A 20,854-nucleotide genomic window follows, 5' to 3' on the forward strand; every position below is an offset into this window, starting at 1 on the left:
CCCCCCCCCGTGTCCCCAGTGTCACCTCCCCGCCCCCCTCCCCCCCCAATTAATCCGATTTACCCCGAGGGGGGGGAGGGGATGAGGGGGGGGATGGGATTAGGGCCCCCCCCCGCGCCCCCTCCCCCCGCTGAAGGCCGCTCACGGCAGACGGCGGCTGGGGGCTGCCAGGGGGAGCGCTGCGACCCCCCCGGGACCCCCCCGGCACCCCCAAATCCCCCCGGGACCCCCCCCGAGTCCACCCGGGACCCCCCCGAACCCTCTGGAACCCTCCCGGGACCCCCCAACTCCCCCCCCCCACCTCAGACCCTCCCCCCCCCCCCCCCCGGGAATCTTCGGGACCCCCCCAGGACCCCCCGGCACCTGCGGACAGGTAAGAGACCCCCCCCCCACCCAAACCCCGCCCCCTTCAGGGTAATTAATGGACCCCCCCCATAATTAAAGAACCCCCCAAATTAAGGGATCCCCTAATTAATGGACCCTCCCCATTTAAAGGACCCCCCCCCCCCCCCACAAAATTAAGGGATCCTCTAATTAAGTGACCCCCCCCATGCAATTAAAGCCCCCCCCTAAATTAAGGGATCCTTTAATTAAATGATCCCCTCAATTAAAGCCCCCCCCCAATTATGGGATCCTTTAATTAAGTGACCCCTCCCCCATTTAAAGCCCCCCTCCCCAAATTAAGCAATTCCTCCCCAATTAAGCGACCCCTCCCTAATTAAGGGACTCCCCCAATTAAAGGAACCCTCCAGAATTTTTGGGGTGCCCCCCCCGGGCTCTGGGCTCCATTTTGGGGGGCTTTGGGTGCCCCCCCCCAGAATTTGTGACACCCCCCGCCGATTTTTGGGATCAATTCGGGACTTTTGGGGTGACCCTGCCGGACACCTGGGACCCCCCTGCACACCTGGGACCCCCCCCGCACACCTGAGTTACCTGGGGGGGTTTGGGGTGAACCCCCCCCGCACACCTGATTGGGGGTCCTAGAAGGACATTGGGGTTTCGAGGGTGAGGTGGGACAGGTACAGGTGTGACACAGGTGTGACAGGAACAGGTGTGACACCGGTGTGACAGGTGCAGGTGTGACACAGACATGACACGGGTGTGACACAGGTGCGACAGGTGTGACACAGGCGTGACAGGAACAGGTGTGACAGGAACAGGTGTGACACAGGTGTGACAAAGGTGTGACAGGTGTGATGGGTGCAGTTGTGACACAGGTGTGACAGGAACAGGTGCGACACTCACAGGTGATGTGTGACAGGTGACGTGTGACATGGGACAGGTGTGACACGGGTGGGTGACAGGTACAGGTGTGACATTCACAGGTGATGTGTGACAGGTGACGTGTGACATGTGACAGGTGTGACATGGGTGGGTGACAGGCACAGGTGTGACACAGGACAGGTGACATGGGACAGGTGACATAGCAGGTGTGACAGGTGACATGAGACAGGTGTGACAGGTACAGGTGTGACACTCACAGGTGACATTTGCCGGGTGACATTTGATAAGTGCCACGGCAGGTGTGACATGGGCGGGTGACGTGTGACAGGTGACACGTGACGGGGGACACGCGAGCCGTGACGTGTGTCCCTGGTGCCACGTGCAGGTGACGCACAGGTGACGCGGCTGTCCCCGATCCCGGAATAGCCGGGCGGGATTAGGGCGGGGCCGGCGGGGACAGAGGTGACAGCGGGCCGGGGGGGACACGGGGGGGCACGGACACACGACAGGTGACACACGACAGGTGACACACGACAGGTGACACACGACAGGTGACACCGGGTACAGGTGACACCGGTGCTGGGGATGACACCGGGATGTGACACTGGGAGGTGTTCCAGCTTGGGGTGTCCCCTCCCCAGGTGTGTCCCGTTGTCCCCTCCCCAGGTGTGTCCCCTCCCCAGGTGTGTCCCCTCTCCAGGTGTCCCCCCACCCCCGTCGCTCCCGCACGTGGCCCCGCCCGGGGGGGATGGGATGTGATGTGAGTGGGGGAGGGGCGGGGATTATCCCGGGTTTAACCCCTCCCCCCCCGGGATTACCGGGGCCGCGGGGGATGATGGGAACGGGGGGGGGAGGGGGAGGGGCAGGGCCCGATCATCCCTTCCCTGCCCCTCCCCCCTTCCCGGAAGTGGGAACGCGGCCAGGACCCCCCCACTGACCCCTGAGTGACCCCTGAGTGACCCCTGACCCCTGCCCCCCTCACTGACCGCTCCGTGTCCCCCAGGTGTCCCCCCACGGTGACCATGGTGACATCGCTGGACACCTCCGGCCACCCCCGGGCCTGAGTGACCGCTGGCACAGCCTGGACATGCGGCCCCTTGGGGACAGGGCTGGGGACAGAGGGGACACGGCCCAGGGTGGCACCCGTGGTGGCACTGGGACATCCCGTGGTGGCACTGGGACATCCCGTGGTGGCACTGGGACATCCCGTGGTGGCACTGGGACGTCCCACGGTGACATTTCCCATGGTGGCATCTCCCACGGTGGTGACATCACCTCCCACGGTGACGTTTCCTACAGCGACATCCCCAGCGACGGTGGCACCTCCCGCAGTGACATTTCCCGCGGTGGTGGCACTTTGCACGGTGGCGGCTCCTCCCACGGTGACAACTCCTCCCACAGGGACATTTCCCACGGGGGTGGGACCTCCCGTGGCGTCGTCACCCACGGTGACACCTCCTCTCATGGTGACTCTTCCTCTGGTGGCTTCTGCCGTGGTGACCCCTCCCAAAATGGCGACAACTCCCGTGGTGACATCTCCAATGGTGACATCTCCAACGGCGGTGACATCTCGTGTGGTGACATTTCCCATGGTGGCATCTCCAATGGTGACATCTCCAACGGCGGTGGCATCTCCAGTGGTGGTGGCATCACCAAAAGTGACACATGCCATGGTGGCATCTCCCAGGGTGACATCAGCCACAATGACATTTTCCACGGTGGTGGCACCTCTCATGTTGTGACTGCCCATGGTGGCACTTCCCACGGTGACATCTCCAGCAGTGACATTGGCCACAATGACATTTCTTATGGCAGCGTCACAGCCCGCAGTGACATCTCCAGTGGTGTCACCTCCCGTGGCGATGGCATCTCCCACGGTGGCACCTCCAATGGTGACATCTCCAACAGGGACAGCTCCAAAAGTGACATTTCCCATGAGGGCAACATCTATGGTGGCATCGCCCAAGTTGTCATCTCCTGCAGTGACATCTCCCATGGTGGCACCTACAACAGGGACATCTCTCATGGCAGTGACACCTCCCACGGTGACACCTCCAAAAGTGACTTCTCCAACAGTGACATTTCCACCAGTGACATCTCCAACAGTGATACCTCCCATGATGGTGGCACCTCTCGCAGTGTCACCTCCCACGGTGTCACCTCCCATGATGGTGGCGCCTCCCACGGCGTCACCTCCCACGGTGCCACCTCCCCCGGCAGTGCCACCCCGTCTCCCCCGCTGCTGCTGCTGCTGCTGTCCCACCACCCGCGGTGGCCTGTCCCGCTGTCCCCTGTCCCCCTGCTGCTCCTGCTGCTCTTTGTCCCCTGTCCCCAACCCTCTCTGGCCGCCACCTTCAAGGTGGGCGTGCTGGGTCCCTGGGGCTGCGACTCGGTGCTGGCGCGGGCGCTGCCGGACGTGGCCTCGCGCCTGGCGGTGGCGCGGCTCAACCGCGACGCGGAGCTGACGGCCGGCTACTGGTGGGACGCGGTGGTGCTGTCCGAGGCCTGCGGCACGCCCCAGGCCGTGGCCGGACTGGTCAGCGCCGAGCGTTACGCCAGCGCCATCGTGGGTCCCCTCAACCCCGCGGCCTGCGGAGCCGCCGGGCTCTTGGCCGCGGCCTGGAACAAGCCCTTGGTGTCGTGGGCGTGCGCCGGGGCCGGAGCGGTCACTCTGGTGAACCCGCTGCCCGCTCCGGCCGGCGTCCTGCACGCCGTGCTGCGTTATTTCCGCTGGGCGCACGTGGCCGTGGTGGCCGCGCCGCAGGACCTGTGGGTGGACACCGGGCAGGAGCTGGCGAGGGAGCTGAGGGCCAGGGGGCTGCCGGTCACCGTGGTGGCCACGGCCGGAGAGGACGAGGACGAGGCGGAGAAGGCGCTGAGGAGGGTGCAGAGAGCGGACGGGGTGCGAGGTGAGGGACGGGGAGGGACAGGGGTGGGGACGGATGGATGGGGATGGGGATGGGCAGATGGACGGATGGATGATGGATGGATGATGGATGGATGATGGATGGATGGACGGATGATGGATGGATGATGGATGATGGATGGATGATGGATGGATGATGGATGGATGGATGGATGATGGATGATGGATGGATGATGGATGGATGATGGATGGATGATGGATGATGGATGGATGATGGATGGATGATGGATGGATGGATGGATGATGGATGGATGATGGATGATGGATGGATGATGGATGGATGATGGATGGATGGATGGATGATGGATGATGGATGGATGATGGATGGATGATGGATGATGGATGGATGATGGATGATGGATGGATGATGGATGGATGATGGATGGATGGATGGATGATGGATGGATGATGGATGGATGGATGGATGATGGATGGATGATGGATGGATGGATGGATGATGGATGATGGATGGATGGATGATGGATGATGGATGGATGGATGGATGATGGATGATGGATGGATGGATGATGGATGGATGGATGATGGATGGATGGACGGATGGATGGATGGATGGACGGATGGATGATGGATGGATGGATGGATGATGGATGGATGATGGATGGATGGATGATGGATGATGGATGGATGATGGATGGATGGATGATGGATGGATGGATGGATGATGGATGGATGATGGATGGATGGATGATGGATGGATGGATGGATGATGGATGGATGATGGATGGATGGATGATGGATGGATGGATGGATGATGGATGATGGACGGATGGATGATGGATGGATGGATGATGGATGGATGGATGGATGGATGAACACAAACACAGGTGGACAGATGGAATTGTTGAAGATGGATGGAAGGATGATGAATGGATAATGGATGGATGGATGATGGATGGATGAAGATGGACACAGATGGACAGACGTAACGGACGGACAGATGGAATTGATAAGGATGGATGGATGATGGATGCATGATGGATGGATGATGGATGGATGGACGAATGGACGGATGGATGAACACGGACACAGATGGACAGACGTAACACCCAACGCCCAGCCGTGTCACACGGAGGGCCGCACTCGGGGGGTGCCGCGCCCCCGTCCCCACACGGCCGCCGTGTCCCCCGCGTGTCCCCTGGCAGTGGTGGTGATGTGCATGCACTCCGTGCTCCTGGGCGGCCGGGAGCAGAGGGTTCTCCTGGAGAAGGCCGAGGACCTGGGGATGACGGACGGGACCTTCGTGTTCATCCCGTACGACGCGCTGACCTTCGCGCTGCCCTACCGCCGCGTGCCCTACCCGGTGCTGGCCAACAACACCAAGCTGCGCCTGGCCTACGACGCCGTGCTGACCGTCACCATCGACTCGCCCGACGCCTCCTTCCACGACGCCCTCGAGGAGGCCAAGAAGGCGTACGAGGTCCCCGCCAACCTCGACCCCGCGGAGGTGGGGATGGAGGGAGTCTCCGGGGGGGGGTTGAGGGTGTCTGGAGGGGTTGGGGGTGTCTGGAGGGGGGTGAGGGCATCTCGAGGGGGCTGTGGGGACATTTCAAGAGGGTCGAGGGTGTCTGGAGAGGTTTTGGGGCATCTCAAGGGGTTTGGGGCATCTTCAGGGTATGAGGGCATCTCTGGAGGGTTGGGTAGAGATGGCTGTGGCCACCAACTTAGGATGGAGGTGACCATGGCCAATGGGAGGGCCCCATGGCCATCTTTGTTGACCACGGCCAGTGGAAGATGACTATGGCCATATTGCCTTGACCATGGTCAATGGGAGATAACCATGGCCAACACAAGATGACCATGACCAATGTGAGATGACCATGGCAAATCACAGATAACTGCGGCCATCTTTGTTGACCATGGCCAATGGAAGATGACCATGGCCAATGGAAGATGACCACGGCCAATGGAAAATGACCATGGCCAATGGAAGATGACCATGGCCAATGGAAGATGACCATGGCCATCTCACCTGACCGTGGCCAACAGGAAACGACCGCAGCCAACTCAACACAACCACACCCATCCCCCCATCACTCTGAGCACCCCCCCCCCCCCCCGCCCCGTGTCACCCACCGGTGTCCCCTGACCGCGCCGGGACACCCACCATGTCCCACCTGTCCCCCGCCAGGTCCACCCGCTCTTCTCCACCATCTACAACTCCATCTACTTCCTGGCCACGGCGGTGGAGGCCGCGCGCCGCAGCGGCCGCTGGGTGATGGGCACCAGCGTGGCCGACCACGCCCGCGACTTCCGGCTCGAGGGCTTCTGCCAGACCTTCACCGTGGACGAGGACGGCGACGTCTCGGTGCCCTACGTGGTGCTGGACACGGACGGCAAAGGCCACCACCTGTGGGCGGTGTACGGGCTGGAGCCGGGCACGCGCGGCCTCAGCTACCGCAGCCACAGCCCCCACTGGCCCCACAGCGCCAGCCCGGCCACCGACGCCGGCTGCTGGTTCGACTCCGGAGCCATCTGCAACGGCGGTGAGCGGCCACGGCGTCGCCGCGGGGCCGGGAGGGGAGGGGCGGTGGAGGCGGCGGCCGTGGTGCCGCCGTGGCCGGCTCCGGTGTCACCGCGATGTTGGACAAGCCACGGTCACTCCACGGCCGTGGTGTCACCGCGCAGCTGGACCGGCCGTGGTACCGTCACGGTTGTGGTGCCACCACGGTGCTGGAATGGCCGTGGTGCTGACACCCACGGCTCTGGGTCACCTGTGCTGACACCCATGGCTCTGGGTCACCTGTGGTGACACCCACGGCTCTGTCTCACCTTTGGTGACACCCACGGCTCTGGGTCACCTGTGGTGACACCCATGGCTCTGGGTCACCTGTGGTGACACCCACGGCTCTGGGTCACCTGTGGTGACACCCACGGCTCTATCTCACCTGTGGTGACACCCACGGCTCTGGGTCACCTGTGGTGACACCCACGGCTCTGTCTCACCTATGGTGACACTCATGGCTCTGGGTCACCTGTGGTGACACCCACGGCTCTGGGTCACCTGTAGTGACACCCATGGCTCTATCTCACCTATGGTGACACTCATGGCTCTGGGTCACCCGTGGCCACCACGTCCCTGGACCAGCCGTGGTCATGGATGGACCCACCCGATGGTGACCCAGCCACGGGCCCAGCTTGGACACGGACTGCTCATGGTCCTGCTCCTGCCGCACTTGGTGTCTGAGTGTCCGAGTGTCCCTGTGTCCAGGTGTCCCTGTGTCCAGGTGTCCGAGTGTCACTGAGGTGTCTGGGCAGTCGGGTGGCCCCAGGCTGTGTCCATCTGGCCCTCTGTCCATCCATCCATGGCCACCCACAGGTGACCTCCAGTGCCATGGTCACTGGGTGACATCTGTTCCCTGGGTGACCACATCGCTCTGGCCCCTGAATGTGGTGACCACATTCACTCCTGCACCCCTCTGGTCACCCCCGGTCACTCCTGGTCACCCCCGATCATTCCTGGTCACCCCTGGTCACTCCTGGTCACCCCCGATCACTCCTGGTCACCCCCGGTCACTCCTGGTCACCCCTGGTCACTCCTGGTCACCCCCGATCACTCCTGGTCACCCCCGATCACTCCTGGTCACCCCCGGTCACTCCTGGTCACCCCTGGTCACTCCTGGTCACCCCCAGTCCCTCCTGGTCACCCCCGGTCACTCCTGGTCCCTCCTGGTCACTCCTGGTCACCCCCGGTCACTCCTGTTCCCTCCTGGTCCCTCCTGGTCACTCCTGGTCACTCCCGTGGTCTCTCTGCAGGGATGGATGCCGGGTTTGTCTTCCTCATGTTCCTCCTCATCGCTGCCCTCATCGCGGCCGGCGCCGCCCTCGCCTGCCACATCAGGTGGGTGGCCCAGGTGGCCCTGGTGGCCCTGGTGGCAGCTCAGTGGCCCTGGTGACCCCTGTGTCCCCTCAGCAGCTCCGTGTCCCTGCCCAGGGTGGCCCCAGGGACGGCTCGGTGTCCCCGTTCTGGAGTGTTCCTGCTGTCCCCAGTGTCCCCAGTGTTCCCCAATGTCCCCGCTGTCCCCGGTGTCACCCTGCTGTCCCTGCTGTCCCCATTGCCACCTCCCTGTCCCCGTTGTCACCTCCCTGTCCCCGCAGGCGCCGCATTCAGCAGGCGCAGCTCATGAAGGGCCCCAACAAAATCATCCTGACCATGGAGGACCTGACCTTCATCAACACCCACAGCAGCAAACAGGTGACACGGGGACAGTGGGGACAACGGGGGGACAGCGGGGACAGCGGGGGGGGAAAACAGGGAGACAGCAGCAGGATGTCCGGGGGACATCGGGGGGGGCCACGTCAGCATGGCCTGAGGTGTCCCCAGTGGGTGACATGTCCCCAGGGCCAGGGACAACCTGGCGGGACCCTGTGGGTGACACGTCCCCATGGCTGCTGTGACACTGTGGTGACGCGTCCCCAAGGGGTGACGCATCCCTGTGATTGGCGTGACCTGTCCCACTGGGTGACATCCCCCATGTCCCCATGGGTGACGTGTCCCCGAGGCTGCTGTGACACTGGTGACACGGTGCCAACACGTGACGCGTCCCCACGGTGGGACCGCACGGATGAAGTGTCCCCGTAAGTGCCACATCCCAGTGGGTGACGTCCCCCATGTCCCCAGGGCTGGTGGGACCCCGTGGTGACGTGTCCCCATGAGTGATGTGTCCCCATGGTGGGACTGCAAGGCCTGGTGGTGCCACGCCCCTGTGGGTGTCACCTGCGTCCCCAGGTGTGACCTGTCCCAGTTGGTGACATCCTCCGTGTCCCCATGGCAGCTGTGACCCCGTGGTGACACCTCACTGTGGGTGACACCCCGGTGTCCCCGTGTGTGACCTGTCCCCGTGGGTCACATCCCAGTGTCCCCGTAGGTGACACCCTGGTGTCCCCACGGCTGGCGTGACCCCACGTGTGACCTGTCCCTGTCGGTGACACCCCGGAGTCCCCGTGTGTGACCTGTCCCCCGTGGGTGACCCCCGGTGTCACCGCCCCTCCCCCGCAGGTGGACAGCAGCCACGCCAGCCTGACCGGCCAGAGCGGGGGTGACACCAAGAGTGTCCGCAGCGCCACCCCCGGCCCGGACACCACCAACGTGGGCGTGGCCGAGGTGAGACCCTCCCCCCCCCCCGTCCCCTCCCCCCGCGTGCCACCCGCCCCTCCCCCACCCTTCCCGGCCACCCCTCCCTCTCCCCTCGCTTCCCCTCCCCCCTCCCCACCTGCGGGGGCGACAAGGCGAGGCCACCTCCGGAGGGACCCCGGTGTCCCCAATTTGGGGACCCCGGCCCCGCCCCCCTGAGCTATGATTGACAGCTGATCCTGGCCCAGGGCAATGATTGACAGCTGATCCCGCCCCCGGGCAATGATTGATAGTTGATCCCCGCCCCGGGCGATGATTGACAGCTGATCCCACCCCCGGGTGATGATTGACAGCTGATCCCGCCCCTGGGCAGTGATTGACAGCTAGGCCCCGCCCCCGGGCGATGATTGACAGCTGCTTTCCCGCAGGATAACGCGAAGGGCAGCAGCAACCTCCCCCTGCTCCTGCTCTTGTTTAACCAGCAGGGCCTTGTCGCCTCCGTGCAGGTAAGTCCTGGAGCCAAAATCCCCCCGAGCCACCCCAAAATCTGACCCTCTGCTCACCCCTCTCCCCCGCGTGCGGCACCCCTGGATTTAATTGGGGTCACGGTTTAATTGTGGGGAAATTCGGGTGGGATCTGAGGGGGTTTCGGGTCTTGGTGGGGTGTCACTGTGGTTGGAGTGTCCCCAGATGTCCCCAGGTGTGGTTTTTGGGGTGGCTGAGGTGTCAGCCCTTCCCGTGGCCCTCCCCCACAGGGTGACTGGGTGTGGCTGAAGAAGATCCCGGGTGACCAGCACACGGAGGTGAAACCGGCCACCAAGCTGGCCTTCTGCAAGGTGAGGTCATGGGGACACGGGGGGGAGTGGGGACACTGAGGGGTCATGGGGACATCGTTGGGTCCTGCTGGGACAATCCTGGACCATGGGAGGCCATGGGGGTCAAGGCCAGGTCATGGGGAATCAATGCTGGGCCCAATCCCACCTGTCCCACCTGTCCCACCTGTCCATGTCCCCATGACCCTCCCTGTCCCTGTGTTCCATCCCCATGTCCCCTCCCTGTCCCCTTGTCCTTGTCCCCGGGTCCCCATTCCCATATCCCCATATCCCTGTCCCCACGTCTGTCCACGTCCCCATGTCCATGTCCCCACGTCCCCACGTCCCCACGTCCCCACGTCCCCACGTCTGTCCACGTCCCCACGTCCCCGTGTCCCCTCAGCTGCGGGACCTGCGCCACGAGAACGTGAACCTGCTCCTGGGCTTCTTCCACGACTGCGGCATCTTCGCCATCGTGTCGGAGCACTGCTCGCGCGGGAGCCTCGAGGACCTGCTGCGCAACGAGGACATGAAGCTCGACTGGATGTTCAAATCCTCCCTGCTCATCGACCTCATCAAGGTGGCCACGGGGCCGCCTCGCCGGTCCGCTGGCGGTCGTGGGGGTGGCAGTCGTGGGAGCGGCCATGGGAGTGGGGGCATGGGACATTGAGTGTTGACCACGACGCCGTTGACCACGATGTTGTTGACCGCGACGGTGATTGTTGACCGCGGAGACGGCCGACCGTGGTGATGGTCGAACGCGGCGCTGTCGACCACGACGCCGACGGCTGACCGCGGCGACGCCCACGCCGGCGCTGACCGCTCGCCGTCCCCGCAGGGCGTGCGGTACCTGCACCACCGCGACGTCGTCCACGGGCGCCTCAAGTCCCGGAACTGCGTGGTGGACGGGCGCTTCGTGCTCAAGGTCACCGACCACGGCTACAACCAACTGCTGGAGGCCCAGCGGGTGCCGGCCCTGCCCCCGCAGCCGCACGGTGAGGGCGGGGCTGGGGGCGTGGCCTCGTGGGCGTGGCCTCGTGGGCGTGGCCTCGTGGGCGTGGCCCCAGGAATCAATGTGGGTTATGGCCAATGGGTCAGGGCTGATGGGAAGGGGCGTGGTCTGGGATGGGTGTGTCCTGTGGAAAGGGGCTTGGCTTTTGATTTAGGGGTGTGGCCTGTGGAAAGGGGAGTGGTTTTGTTTTGGGGTGTGGCCTTTTTGTTTAGGGGTGTGGTTTTTTGTTTAGGGATGTGGTTTTTGTTTTGGGGTGTGGTTTTTGGTTTGGGGTGTGGCCCATAGGAACAGATGTGACACTGAGGGGCGGGATTTACAGTGGGGGTGTGGCCTGGAGGATGTAGGCGGTGCTTCACAGCATGGGGGTGGAGCTTGGGGAAATGGGCGTGGCCACAAAAGACCCCACCCAGTTAAGGCGGGGTCTTGTTGGAGAGCCCTCACATGGGCGTGGCCTCTCTGTGGGCGTGGCCTCTCTGTGGGCGTGGCCTATCCAGTGCTCTCCCCTCCCCGGACGGTGGCCACGGATGAAGGGGATGTGGCTTGTGCAAAATGGGCGTGGCCTATCAGTGACACACCCCCACGTGGGCGTGGCTTAAACTGAGCACATTCTGCCCGTATTTGGGGCGTGGCCACACCCTCAAGCGGCCTGCCATTGGCTCCTGGGTCGGGTTGGGCGTGGTCTATCGGGGTGGGCGTGTCCGAGTCTGGCCCCGCCCCCCAGAGCGGCTGTGGACGGCGCCGGAGCTGCTGCGGGACGAGGCCCTGGAGCGGCGCGGGTCCTTCCGGGGGGACGTGTACAGCATCGGGATCATCATGCAGGAGGTGATCTGCAGGAGCCCCCCGTACTGCATGCTGGGGCTGCCCCCCGAAGGTCAGCACCCCAAACCTGACCCCAAAACCCACAGCAAAACTCGACCCCAAAACTGACTCCAAAAACGAGTTCCAAAAACCCCCCCAGAACCCCCGAGGGTCTACGGCAGGACGGGGCTGGCACCTGAAGGTGCGCAACCCAAAATCGACCCCGAAAGCCGGCCCAAAACCAAACAAAACTGACCCCAAAACTGACCCAACTTGCCCCAAACAGACCCAAACCTGCCCCAAACCGATCCAACCTGACCCAAACCAACTCAAACTGCCCCAAGCTGTCCTGAACCGACCCAAACTGCCCCAAACTGCCCCAAACTGCCCCAAACCGACCCAAACTTACCCAAAGTGCCCCAAACCGACCCAAACCTGCCCCAAACTGCCCCAAACCTGCCCCGAACTGCCCCAAACCTGACCCAAACTGCCCCAAACCAAACCAACCTGACCCAAACCAACTCAAACTGCCCCAAACCGACCCAAACCTGCCCCAAACCGATCCAACCTGACCCAAACCAACTCAAACTGCCCCAAACCGACCCAAACCTGCCCCAAACCGATCCAACCTGACCCAAAGTGACCCAAACCCCCCAGAGATCATCGAGAAGGTTCAGCGCCCTCCCCCCCTGTGCCGCCCCGCGGTCTCGGCCGACCAGGCCCCGCTCGAGTGCATCCACCTGATGAAGGAGTGCTGGAGTGAGCAACCCGAGAAGAGACCGACCATCGACCAGGTGTTTGACCAGGTGAGACAGACACACCTGGGACAGGTGAGACTCGTATAGGACCAGTATGGGATGGTGGGACCAGTATGGGATAGTGGGACCAATACGGGATTGGTGTGGGGTTGTGGGAGCAGCCCAAGAACAGACCGACCATTGACCAGGTGAGACACACCTGGGGCAGGTGAGAGAGGCACACCTGGGGACATCTGTGGGGTTTCAGTGGGGTTCTATGGGATGCTGTTGGATTCCGTGAGGTTCCGTGGGGTTCTATCGGATCCCGTGGGATTCTACGGGGCCTCCACTGGGTTGTATTGGATTCCGTGGGGCTCCATGGGATCCTGTGGGGTTCTGTGGGGTCTCCACGGGGTGCCGTGGGTCTGACCCCACTTGTGGGTCAGTTCAAGGGCATCAACAAGGGCCGCAAGACCAACATCATCGACTCGATGCTGCGCATGCTGGAGCAGTACAGCAGCAACCTGGAGGACCTGATCCGCGAGAGGACCGAGGAGCTGGAGATCGAGAAGCAGAAAACCGACAAACTCCTGACCCAGATGCTGCCGCCGTGGGTCCCATGGGGGGCTGGGGGGGCTGGGTGTCACCCCATGGGTCCCGCACGGAGCTTTGGGGTGGAGGGGTCTTCAGATGTTGAGGCCTGAGCTATGGGGCAGGAGGGGACAACGGGGTGAGTTATGGGGCAGGAGGGGAAAATGGGGGTCACCAGGAGGAGTTTGGGGTCATTCCTGACCCACTGACCCCACAATGACCCATGGGTCAGGAAAAGGTCAAGGTGGCCACTGTGGACCTTGACCAACTGAATCCACCCAGACCTAAGGGTCAGCAGATGGCCAAAGTGACCACTGGAGACCCTTGTGGTCAACCATGACCACACCCACTCATCCCTACAGGTCACCAGAAACTCCCAGTGGCCACATTGGCCACTCTCTGAGCACCAAGACCCCCTGGACATTCTGGTTGACCCCTCACTGACCATCACTGACCCTCACTGACCCCCAATGACCATCACTGAACCCCACTGACCATCACTGACCATCACTGACCCCCAATGACCACCACTGACCATCACTGACCATCACTGACCACCACTGACCCCCAATGACCATCACTGACCATCACTGACCCCCAATGACCCTCACTGACCCCCAATGACCATCACTGACCACCACTGACCATCACTGACCCTCATTGACCATCACTGACCATCACTGACCACCACTGACCCCCAATGACCATCACTGACCACCACTGACCCCCAATGACCATCACTGACCATCACTGACCCCCAATGACCCTCACTGACCCCCAATGACCATCACTGACCACCACTGACCATCACTGACCCTCATTGACCATCACTGACCATCACTGACCACCACTGACCCCCAATGACCATCACTGACCACCACTGACCCCCAATGACCATCACTGACCATCACTGGCCCTCAGGTCAGTGGCCGAGGCTCTGAAGATGGGGACGCCGGTGGAGCCCGAGTACTTTGAGGAGGTGACGCTCTACTTCAGTGACATCGTGGGCTTCACCACCATCTCGGCCATGAGCGAGCCCATCGAGGTGGTCGACCTCCTCAACGACCTCTACACCCTCTTCGACGCCATCATCGGCTCCCACGACGTCTACAAGGTGACCACGGTGGCTGCGGCCACGGGGTGGTCACTCAGCCATGGGTGGTCACTTCACGATGGGCGTTGGGGTCAGTGGTGGCTACAAGGTGGTGGCCGTGGTCCAAGTGGCTCCATGGCCATGGTCAAGGTGGCCCCATGGTGGTCCAAGCCATGGTCTCACCTGGACTTTGACCACCAAGAAGGGCTGTGACCACCAAATGAAGATTCCTGGTGGTCCCTATGGTCTTTGATGGTCAAGGTGACCCCATGGCCACGGCCAAAATGACCCCAAGTACCTGCTGAAGGTGGCCACGTGGTAGTCCAAGCCACCACGGTCCTGCCTTTGGCCACCAAGAAAGGACGTGGCCACCACACGAAGGTCACCTGCAGTTCCCAAGGCCCTGGGCGTGTCCGCACCTGACCCACCCCCTCCCGGCCAGGTGGAGACCATCGGCGATGCCTACATGGTGGCCTCGGGGTTGCCCAAGCGCAACGGCAACCGGCACGCCGGCGAGATCGCCAACATGTCCCTGGACATCCTGAGCTCCGTGGGCACCTTCAAGATGCGCCACATGCCCGAGGTGCCCGTGCGCATCCGCATCGGGCTGCACTCAGGTACGGCCCCGCCCCGCGCCCCATTGGCCGGACACGCCCCGGACACGCCCCCCGGATTGTCCCCACCTGTTGGTCAAGCGTTGGGTGATGGCCAGTGGCCAACGGGTCACCTTGGGTGGTTTGGACTTGGCCACGCCCTTGGATGAACCCATTGGTCACACCCTGACAGGCCACGCCCATCTGGTGGCCGCTCAGTGATCACGCCCCTACTTGGCCACGCCCAATTTGTTGCTCTTGTCCAATGGTCAATGTGGTCATGATTGATTTGGGAGAATCCCCTTATAGGACATGCCCCCAAAGACCACGCCCACTCTCATTTGCCACACCCATATATGGCCACACCCATATATGGCCACACCCATGTCGTGTCCATTCAATAGCCACGCCCTTTCTTGGCTGCAACCAATTCAATGCTCTTGGCCAATGCTCAACGTCATCGTAACCCGTTGGCCCCATTTCGGCCACTCCCCTTCTAGGACATGCCCCAAAGACCACACCCACTCAAACCACACCCATATATAGCCACACCCTCATTGACCACACCCACAGTGACTACAGCCATCTATGACCACACCCTAATGAGCCACACCCATCCACGGCCACACCAAACTCCTTGGTCAACCCTCAATACTCATCACCTGTTGACCCCACCCCATTTGTGACCCCACCCCTTCGTGACACTGCCCCCTGATGTGACCCCACCCATTTGTGGCCCCGCCCCCAGGTCCGTGCGTGGCCGGCGTGGTGGGGCTGACCATGCCGCGGTACTGCCTGTTCGGGGACACCGTCAACACCGCGTCACGCATGGAGTCCACCGGGCTGCGTGAGTGACACCGACAGCGCGGGGACACCGCCGGGGACACGGGGGAACGCAGGAACGCGGTGGGGACAGGGACACAGGGACGCATCCACGGCCTGCTTTGGGTTTTCCGGGGTGGCTTTTGGATTTTTTTGGGGTCTCTGATTCGTTTCCCCCCCCCCCCCCCCCCCCCCAGCCTATCGCATCCACGTGAACCAGCGCAGGGCCCTGGGGAGGGGCTGGGGGGATTTGTGGGGTCGGGGTCAGTCTGTGGGTGTTGGGGCTGGTCCCTGCTGGTTTTTGGGGTGGTTTTTTTGGGGATTTTTTGGGGGTTTCTGATCCTTTCCCCCCTCCAGCCTATCGCATCCACGTGAACCAGCGCACCGTCGCCATCCTGCTCTCGCTGCAGGAAGGGTTCAAGGTCGACATCCGCGGCAAGACCGAGCTCAAGGTGAGCCCCCAGCGGCCCCAGGTCACCCCAAAAACACCTGAGAGACCCCAAATCATCCGAAAAAACACCTGAGAAACCTCAAAAACAGCTCAAAAACACCTGAGAAGCCCTAAAATATAAAAACAAACTGCCTGAGGAACCCCAAAACACCCCAAAAACACCTGAGAAACCCCAAACACACCCCAGAACACCCAGAGAAACCCCAAACAGCCCAAAACACCCCAAAAATCACCTCAAAACTCTCAAACACAGCCCAGAGCCCCCCGAACACACCCCAGAACACCCTGAAAAATCCCAAAACACCCCCAAAAGCCACAACCACTCCCCCAGCCGCACAACTGACCCCACACCTGACCCCATAACAGGGGAAGGGAGTGGAGGACTCCTATTGGCTGTGCCCCATACCTGACCCCATACCCCATACCTGACCCCACACCTGACCCCATAACAGGGGAAGGGAGTGGAGGACTCCTATTGGCTGTGCCCCATACCTGACCCCATACCTGACCCCATACCCCATACCTGACCCCATACCTGACCCCATAACAGGGGAAGGGAGTGGAGGACACCTATTGGCTCGTGGGGCGCGAGGGCTTCACCAAACCCATCCCCACCCCCCCTGACCTCCTGCCGGGGTGAGTGCGGGGCTGTGGGGTCGGGGGGGGGGGGCAGTTATTGGGGGTGGGGCAGATGTGGGTCACAGGGTCCCCTGTGGGGCTCCCTGGGAATTTGGGGGAGGGTCCCTGAATGTTGGGGGAGGGGGAGTGAGGAGGAATTGGGATTTGGGGAAAATCCCTGAGGGGTCCCAGGGAATTTGGGGGGGGCCTTTGGGGACACTGGGACCTGGGGGAAGGGGGAGGCACCTGAGCCCTGATCCAGGGGAGCAATGACGGGGTGGAGACCCCCCAAAAACCCCCCCCAAAAACCCCCAAATCCCCCAAAATCCCACAGTGCGAGCAACCACGGGATCAGCCTGGACGAGATCCCGGCCGAGCGCCGGCGGAAGCTGGAGAAGGCGCGGCCGGGCCAGGTGCTGAAATAGCCCCGCCCAGCAGGTGAGTCAGGACACGCCCACCGGGATAAACCATGCCCACATCTGAGGCCACACCCACCAGGGATAAACCCCACCCAATAAGACCCACCCTTCAGGTGAGGCCACACCCTCTACATTAAACCCTGCCCCAAAAAGCCCCGCCCACAAGGTGATTTAGGCCATGCCCACTGGGAATAAACCCCACCCCCTATCCAGCCCCACCCCCCCAGATGAGGCCACACCCACACAGGAAGATCACACCCCTCAGGTGAGCCCTGCCCCCAGATGAGTCACAGCCCACGCCCACAACTGTTCACACCCACCCCCTTCCCCTCCCCCGCTCATTTGCATCTCATTATTCCCACAGCCGCAGGCGGCCCCGCCCCGTCCCTGAGGGGCGGAGCCGGTGCTGATTGGTCGCCGAGGGACCCTGCCCTGGTGACGTCACAGCAGGCGGAGCCTGGGCACGACAAAAGGGATGTGGGGGCGGGGCTTGGCCCAGAAAGACGCATGGCTTGGTCCCGAGGCGGGGTTCCCAGCAGCCAATAGGATCTCGACTCTCACAAAGGGGCGGAGCCCTCAGGGGATGTTTGTCCAATCAGAGCCCAAGGTGGCCATCTTGGATCCCCAGCACCAGCCAATGGCAGTGCAGTTCTGCTCTTAAAGGGCCAGCGCACATGGTTGGGGTTCTCGTTTTTCCCGGTTTTTTTTCCTTGTTTTTTCCCAGATTTTCCCCCAATCCTTAGGCTCCGCCCCTTTCCCTCTGCCCCTCCCCCATTCCCGTAGCTCTCCCTCCCCCCTCCCCCCCCCCCCCCCCCCCCAAAATAAATGTGATCCCAATGATTTTGGTAGGAAAAAAACCCAGATTTTGGTTCAAAAGGGGGACGGCCGACGCCATCTTAGGGGTTTGGGGGTGTGGCCATGGCAGCCATCTTGGGGGTGTGGCCATGGCAGCCATCTTGGGGACATGGGCATGGTCATGGCTGCCACGTTGGGGTGGTGTAATGGCAGTCATTTTGGGGTCAGGCCATGGCGGCCATCTTGGGCGTGTGGCCATGGCAGCCATTTTACAGGCAGGCTCAAACCAAGCATGATCACGGTGGCCATTTTGGGGTGGGGTCACAGCAGCCATGTTGTGGGCGTGGTCACAGCAGCCATTTTGAGGGAGGGGTCACACCGTCCACTTCAGGCACCTGCAAGGGGGGGGGTGGGGGGGGGGGGCGCGAGGGAAAGGTTGGGGGGGCAGCAAGGTGGGACCCCCTGCCCCCCAAACCCAGGATGCCAGAACCTGACCCACAGGTGAGCCAGGTGTGTCCCCAGTCCCAGGTAACCCATTCCCATGGGGATTTTTCCCATTTTCCCCAGGTTTGTTCCCCATTTTTCTGGTTTATCCATACCTGGTGTCCTGGTGGGTGCCCAGGCAGCGGGTGCAGCAGTACCTGGCCCCACAGGTAACACAGGTGTACCCCGAGGGGAAGCCACACACTGCACAGAAGTGGCGCTGGGGCAGCCGGGACGGGGCGGCCCCGGCCGAGACGTAATTGGGGCCCTCGGCCGCACTCAGGTTCTGGGAATTTGGGAATTTGGGAAATGGGGCTGGCACAAATCCAGACCCAAATCCAGAATTCAGATCCAAACCCAGCCCCAAATCCAAAATTCAGATTCAAACCCAGACCCAAATCCAACTCAAAATGCAAAATTCAGTCCAAAATCCAAATTTCAGATCCAAAATGAGACCCAAAATCTAAAATTCAGCTTCAAATTCACCCCAAAATCCAGAATTCAGATCCCAATCCAAGCCAAAATCCAGCTCAAAATGCAAAATTCAGTCCAAAAGCCAAAATTCAGCACCAAACCCAGATCCAAAATCTAAAATTCAGATCCAAACCCCAATCCAGAATTCAGATCCAAAATCAGACCCACATCCAGAATTTGGTTCCAAATCCAACCCAAAATTCAAAATCAGAACAAAACCCAGACCCAAATCCAGAATTCAGATCTAAAATCAGACCCAAATCCAGCCCCAAAATCCAAGATCGAGTCAAAAATCCCAAATCCAGCCCTGAAACCCCAAACCCAAATCCCCCAGATTTCCCCACCTGCTCCTCCAGCAGTGCCTGGAAGTTCTTGCGGAAGCGCAGCTTGAAGTGATCACCCCGAGTTTTCTTCTTTTTCTTTCCTGAGGACCCCCAAAATCACCCCAAAATTGATGCCCCCTGCCCTGGGACCCCCAAAATCACCCCCAAACTGATCCCCTGTGCTGGGACCCCCAAATCCCCATTTCCAGCTCCCCAATCCCCCCAAATCCCCAGCACTGCTTGTGCTGGTGCCACTGAAGTGTGGGAGGCTCTGAGACCCCCCCCCAGGACCCCTGCAATCCCCCCCAGGATCCCCCAAATCCCAATTCCTGAGGCCCAAAACCCCTAAATCCCCCCAGAACCCCCCAGATCCTAATTCCTGAGCCCCAAATCCCCCCCAGGACCCCGGTACCAGTCTTGGTGGTGTCACTGAAGTGCGGGAGGGTCTGAGACCCCACCCCCAGGACCCCCCAAATCCCCCCAGAACTCCACCAAATCTCCCCCCAGAATCCCACAAATCACAATTCCCTGTAACCCCCTACCCTTGAGATCCCCCCCAAATCCCCATTCCTGGTTCCTCAGGCTCCCCAAGACCCCCCCAAATCCCCCAGAACCCCCCAAATCCCCATTCCTGAGACCCAGAACCTCCCCCAAATCCCCATTCCCTGTACCCCAGAACCCCCCAAATCCCCCCCAGATCCCGGTACCGGTCTCGGCGGTGTCACTGAAGTGCGGCAGTCTCTGAGCCCCCCAGAACCCCCCCAAATCCCCCCCAGATCCCGGTACCGGTCTCGGCGGTGTCACTGAAGTGCGGCAGTCTCTTCCCGGGCCGGGGCAGCCCCGCCTGGGGATCATCCCCAAAGTTATCGTTCTCCAGCGCCTCCAGCTGCCGGTGCAGCCGCCGCTGCCGCGTGGCCCCGTCCAGGACCCTCCGGGGAGCCCCCTCGGGCACGCGGGCTGGGCCGGGGGCCGAGGGAGGTCAGGGGTTATCCCCAAAAACAAGGATAGCCCCAAAAAAACGAGAATTTCCCCCCCCCCCCACAAAAAAACGGGAATCCCCAAAAATCCTGGCCCCGTCCAAGGGGGATGCTCAGGGGACACGGGCTGAGGAAAGGGGTGGGGAGACCCCCAGCGAACCCCAACAATCACGATCCCCCTCCCAGGACCCCCAAACCAGCACCGGGAGGCCCCCAAAGGGGCACCGGGATCCTTCAGAAAAGATCCCGGGATTCCCGAACCGGCACCGGGACCCCTCAGAAATCCCTGGGAGACCCAGAACCGACCCCGGGATCCCCGAACCTCCACCGGCACCCCTCAGAACCCCCTGAACCGGCACCGGGACCCCTCAGAAAAGATCCCGGGATTCCCGAACCGGCAGCGGGACCCTCCAAACCCACGGGGCCGGGCCCCCCCTCACCCGACGTTTTCTTCTCTCCCATCATGAGGCGACTTCCGGTCAGCCGCTCTTCACTTCCGCCCTCCCCGACGCCACTTCCACTCCCGCCCCATCCCACTTCCGCCCTCACACTCTGCCGCCATCTTGAGCGCGGCGCACGCCCCCTCCCCTTTCCCTTTCGCCGCCATATTGAGA

At 61.9% G+C, this 20,854-nt stretch overlaps 2 protein-coding genes across 2 annotated transcripts in view; one reads left to right on the forward strand and one right to left on the reverse strand.

The window, feature by feature from the left end:
* Positions 1-17,194, forward strand: part of GUCY2D (guanylate cyclase 2D, retinal) — a 19,731-nt gene extending 2,537 nt beyond the window's left edge. Inside the window, exons 6-27 of the mRNA XM_062512167.1 lie at positions 307-373; positions 1,908-1,984; positions 2,228-2,316; positions 2,524-4,133; positions 5,314-5,615; positions 6,300-6,654; positions 7,925-8,009; positions 8,267-8,363; positions 9,168-9,293; positions 9,683-9,748; positions 9,998-10,078; positions 10,458-10,634; positions 10,893-11,049; positions 11,788-11,937; positions 12,522-12,670; positions 13,048-13,211; positions 14,114-14,306; positions 14,728-14,902; positions 15,627-15,725; positions 16,058-16,152; positions 16,702-16,787; positions 17,104-17,194. Coding sequence (XP_062368151.1) covers positions 307-373; positions 1,908-1,984; positions 2,228-2,316; positions 2,524-4,133; positions 5,314-5,615; positions 6,300-6,654; positions 7,925-8,009; positions 8,267-8,363; positions 9,168-9,293; positions 9,683-9,748; positions 9,998-10,078; positions 10,458-10,634; positions 10,893-11,049; positions 11,788-11,937; positions 12,522-12,670; positions 13,048-13,211; positions 14,114-14,306; positions 14,728-14,902; positions 15,627-15,725; positions 16,058-16,152; positions 16,702-16,787; positions 17,104-17,194 — 4,491 coding nt within the window. The remainder of the gene's footprint in view (positions 1-306; positions 374-1,907; positions 1,985-2,227; positions 2,317-2,523; positions 4,134-5,313; positions 5,616-6,299; positions 6,655-7,924; positions 8,010-8,266; positions 8,364-9,167; positions 9,294-9,682; positions 9,749-9,997; positions 10,079-10,457; positions 10,635-10,892; positions 11,050-11,787; positions 11,938-12,521; positions 12,671-13,047; positions 13,212-14,113; positions 14,307-14,727; positions 14,903-15,626; positions 15,726-16,057; positions 16,153-16,701; positions 16,788-17,103) is intronic.
* Positions 17,195-18,034: 840 nt separating this feature from the next.
* ZNHIT1 (zinc finger HIT-type containing 1) lies at positions 18,035-20,721 on the reverse strand. Its single transcript, XM_062512212.1, has 5 exons — positions 20,681-20,721; positions 20,050-20,220; positions 19,285-19,364; positions 18,583-18,752; positions 18,035-18,378 (listed from the first exon to the last, which is right to left on the reverse strand). The coding sequence occupies exons 1-5, from the start codon at positions 20,703-20,705 to the stop codon at positions 18,357-18,359; spliced, it is 468 nt and encodes a 155-aa protein (XP_062368196.1). The 5' UTR covers positions 20,706-20,721; the 3' UTR covers positions 18,035-18,356.
* Positions 20,722-20,854: the final 133 nt, after the last annotated feature.

This window comes from Cinclus cinclus, chromosome 34, assembly GCF_963662255.1.
Source record: "Cinclus cinclus chromosome 34, bCinCin1.1, whole genome shotgun sequence".
Lineage (NCBI taxonomy): Eukaryota > Metazoa > Chordata > Aves > Passeriformes > Cinclidae > Cinclus > Cinclus cinclus.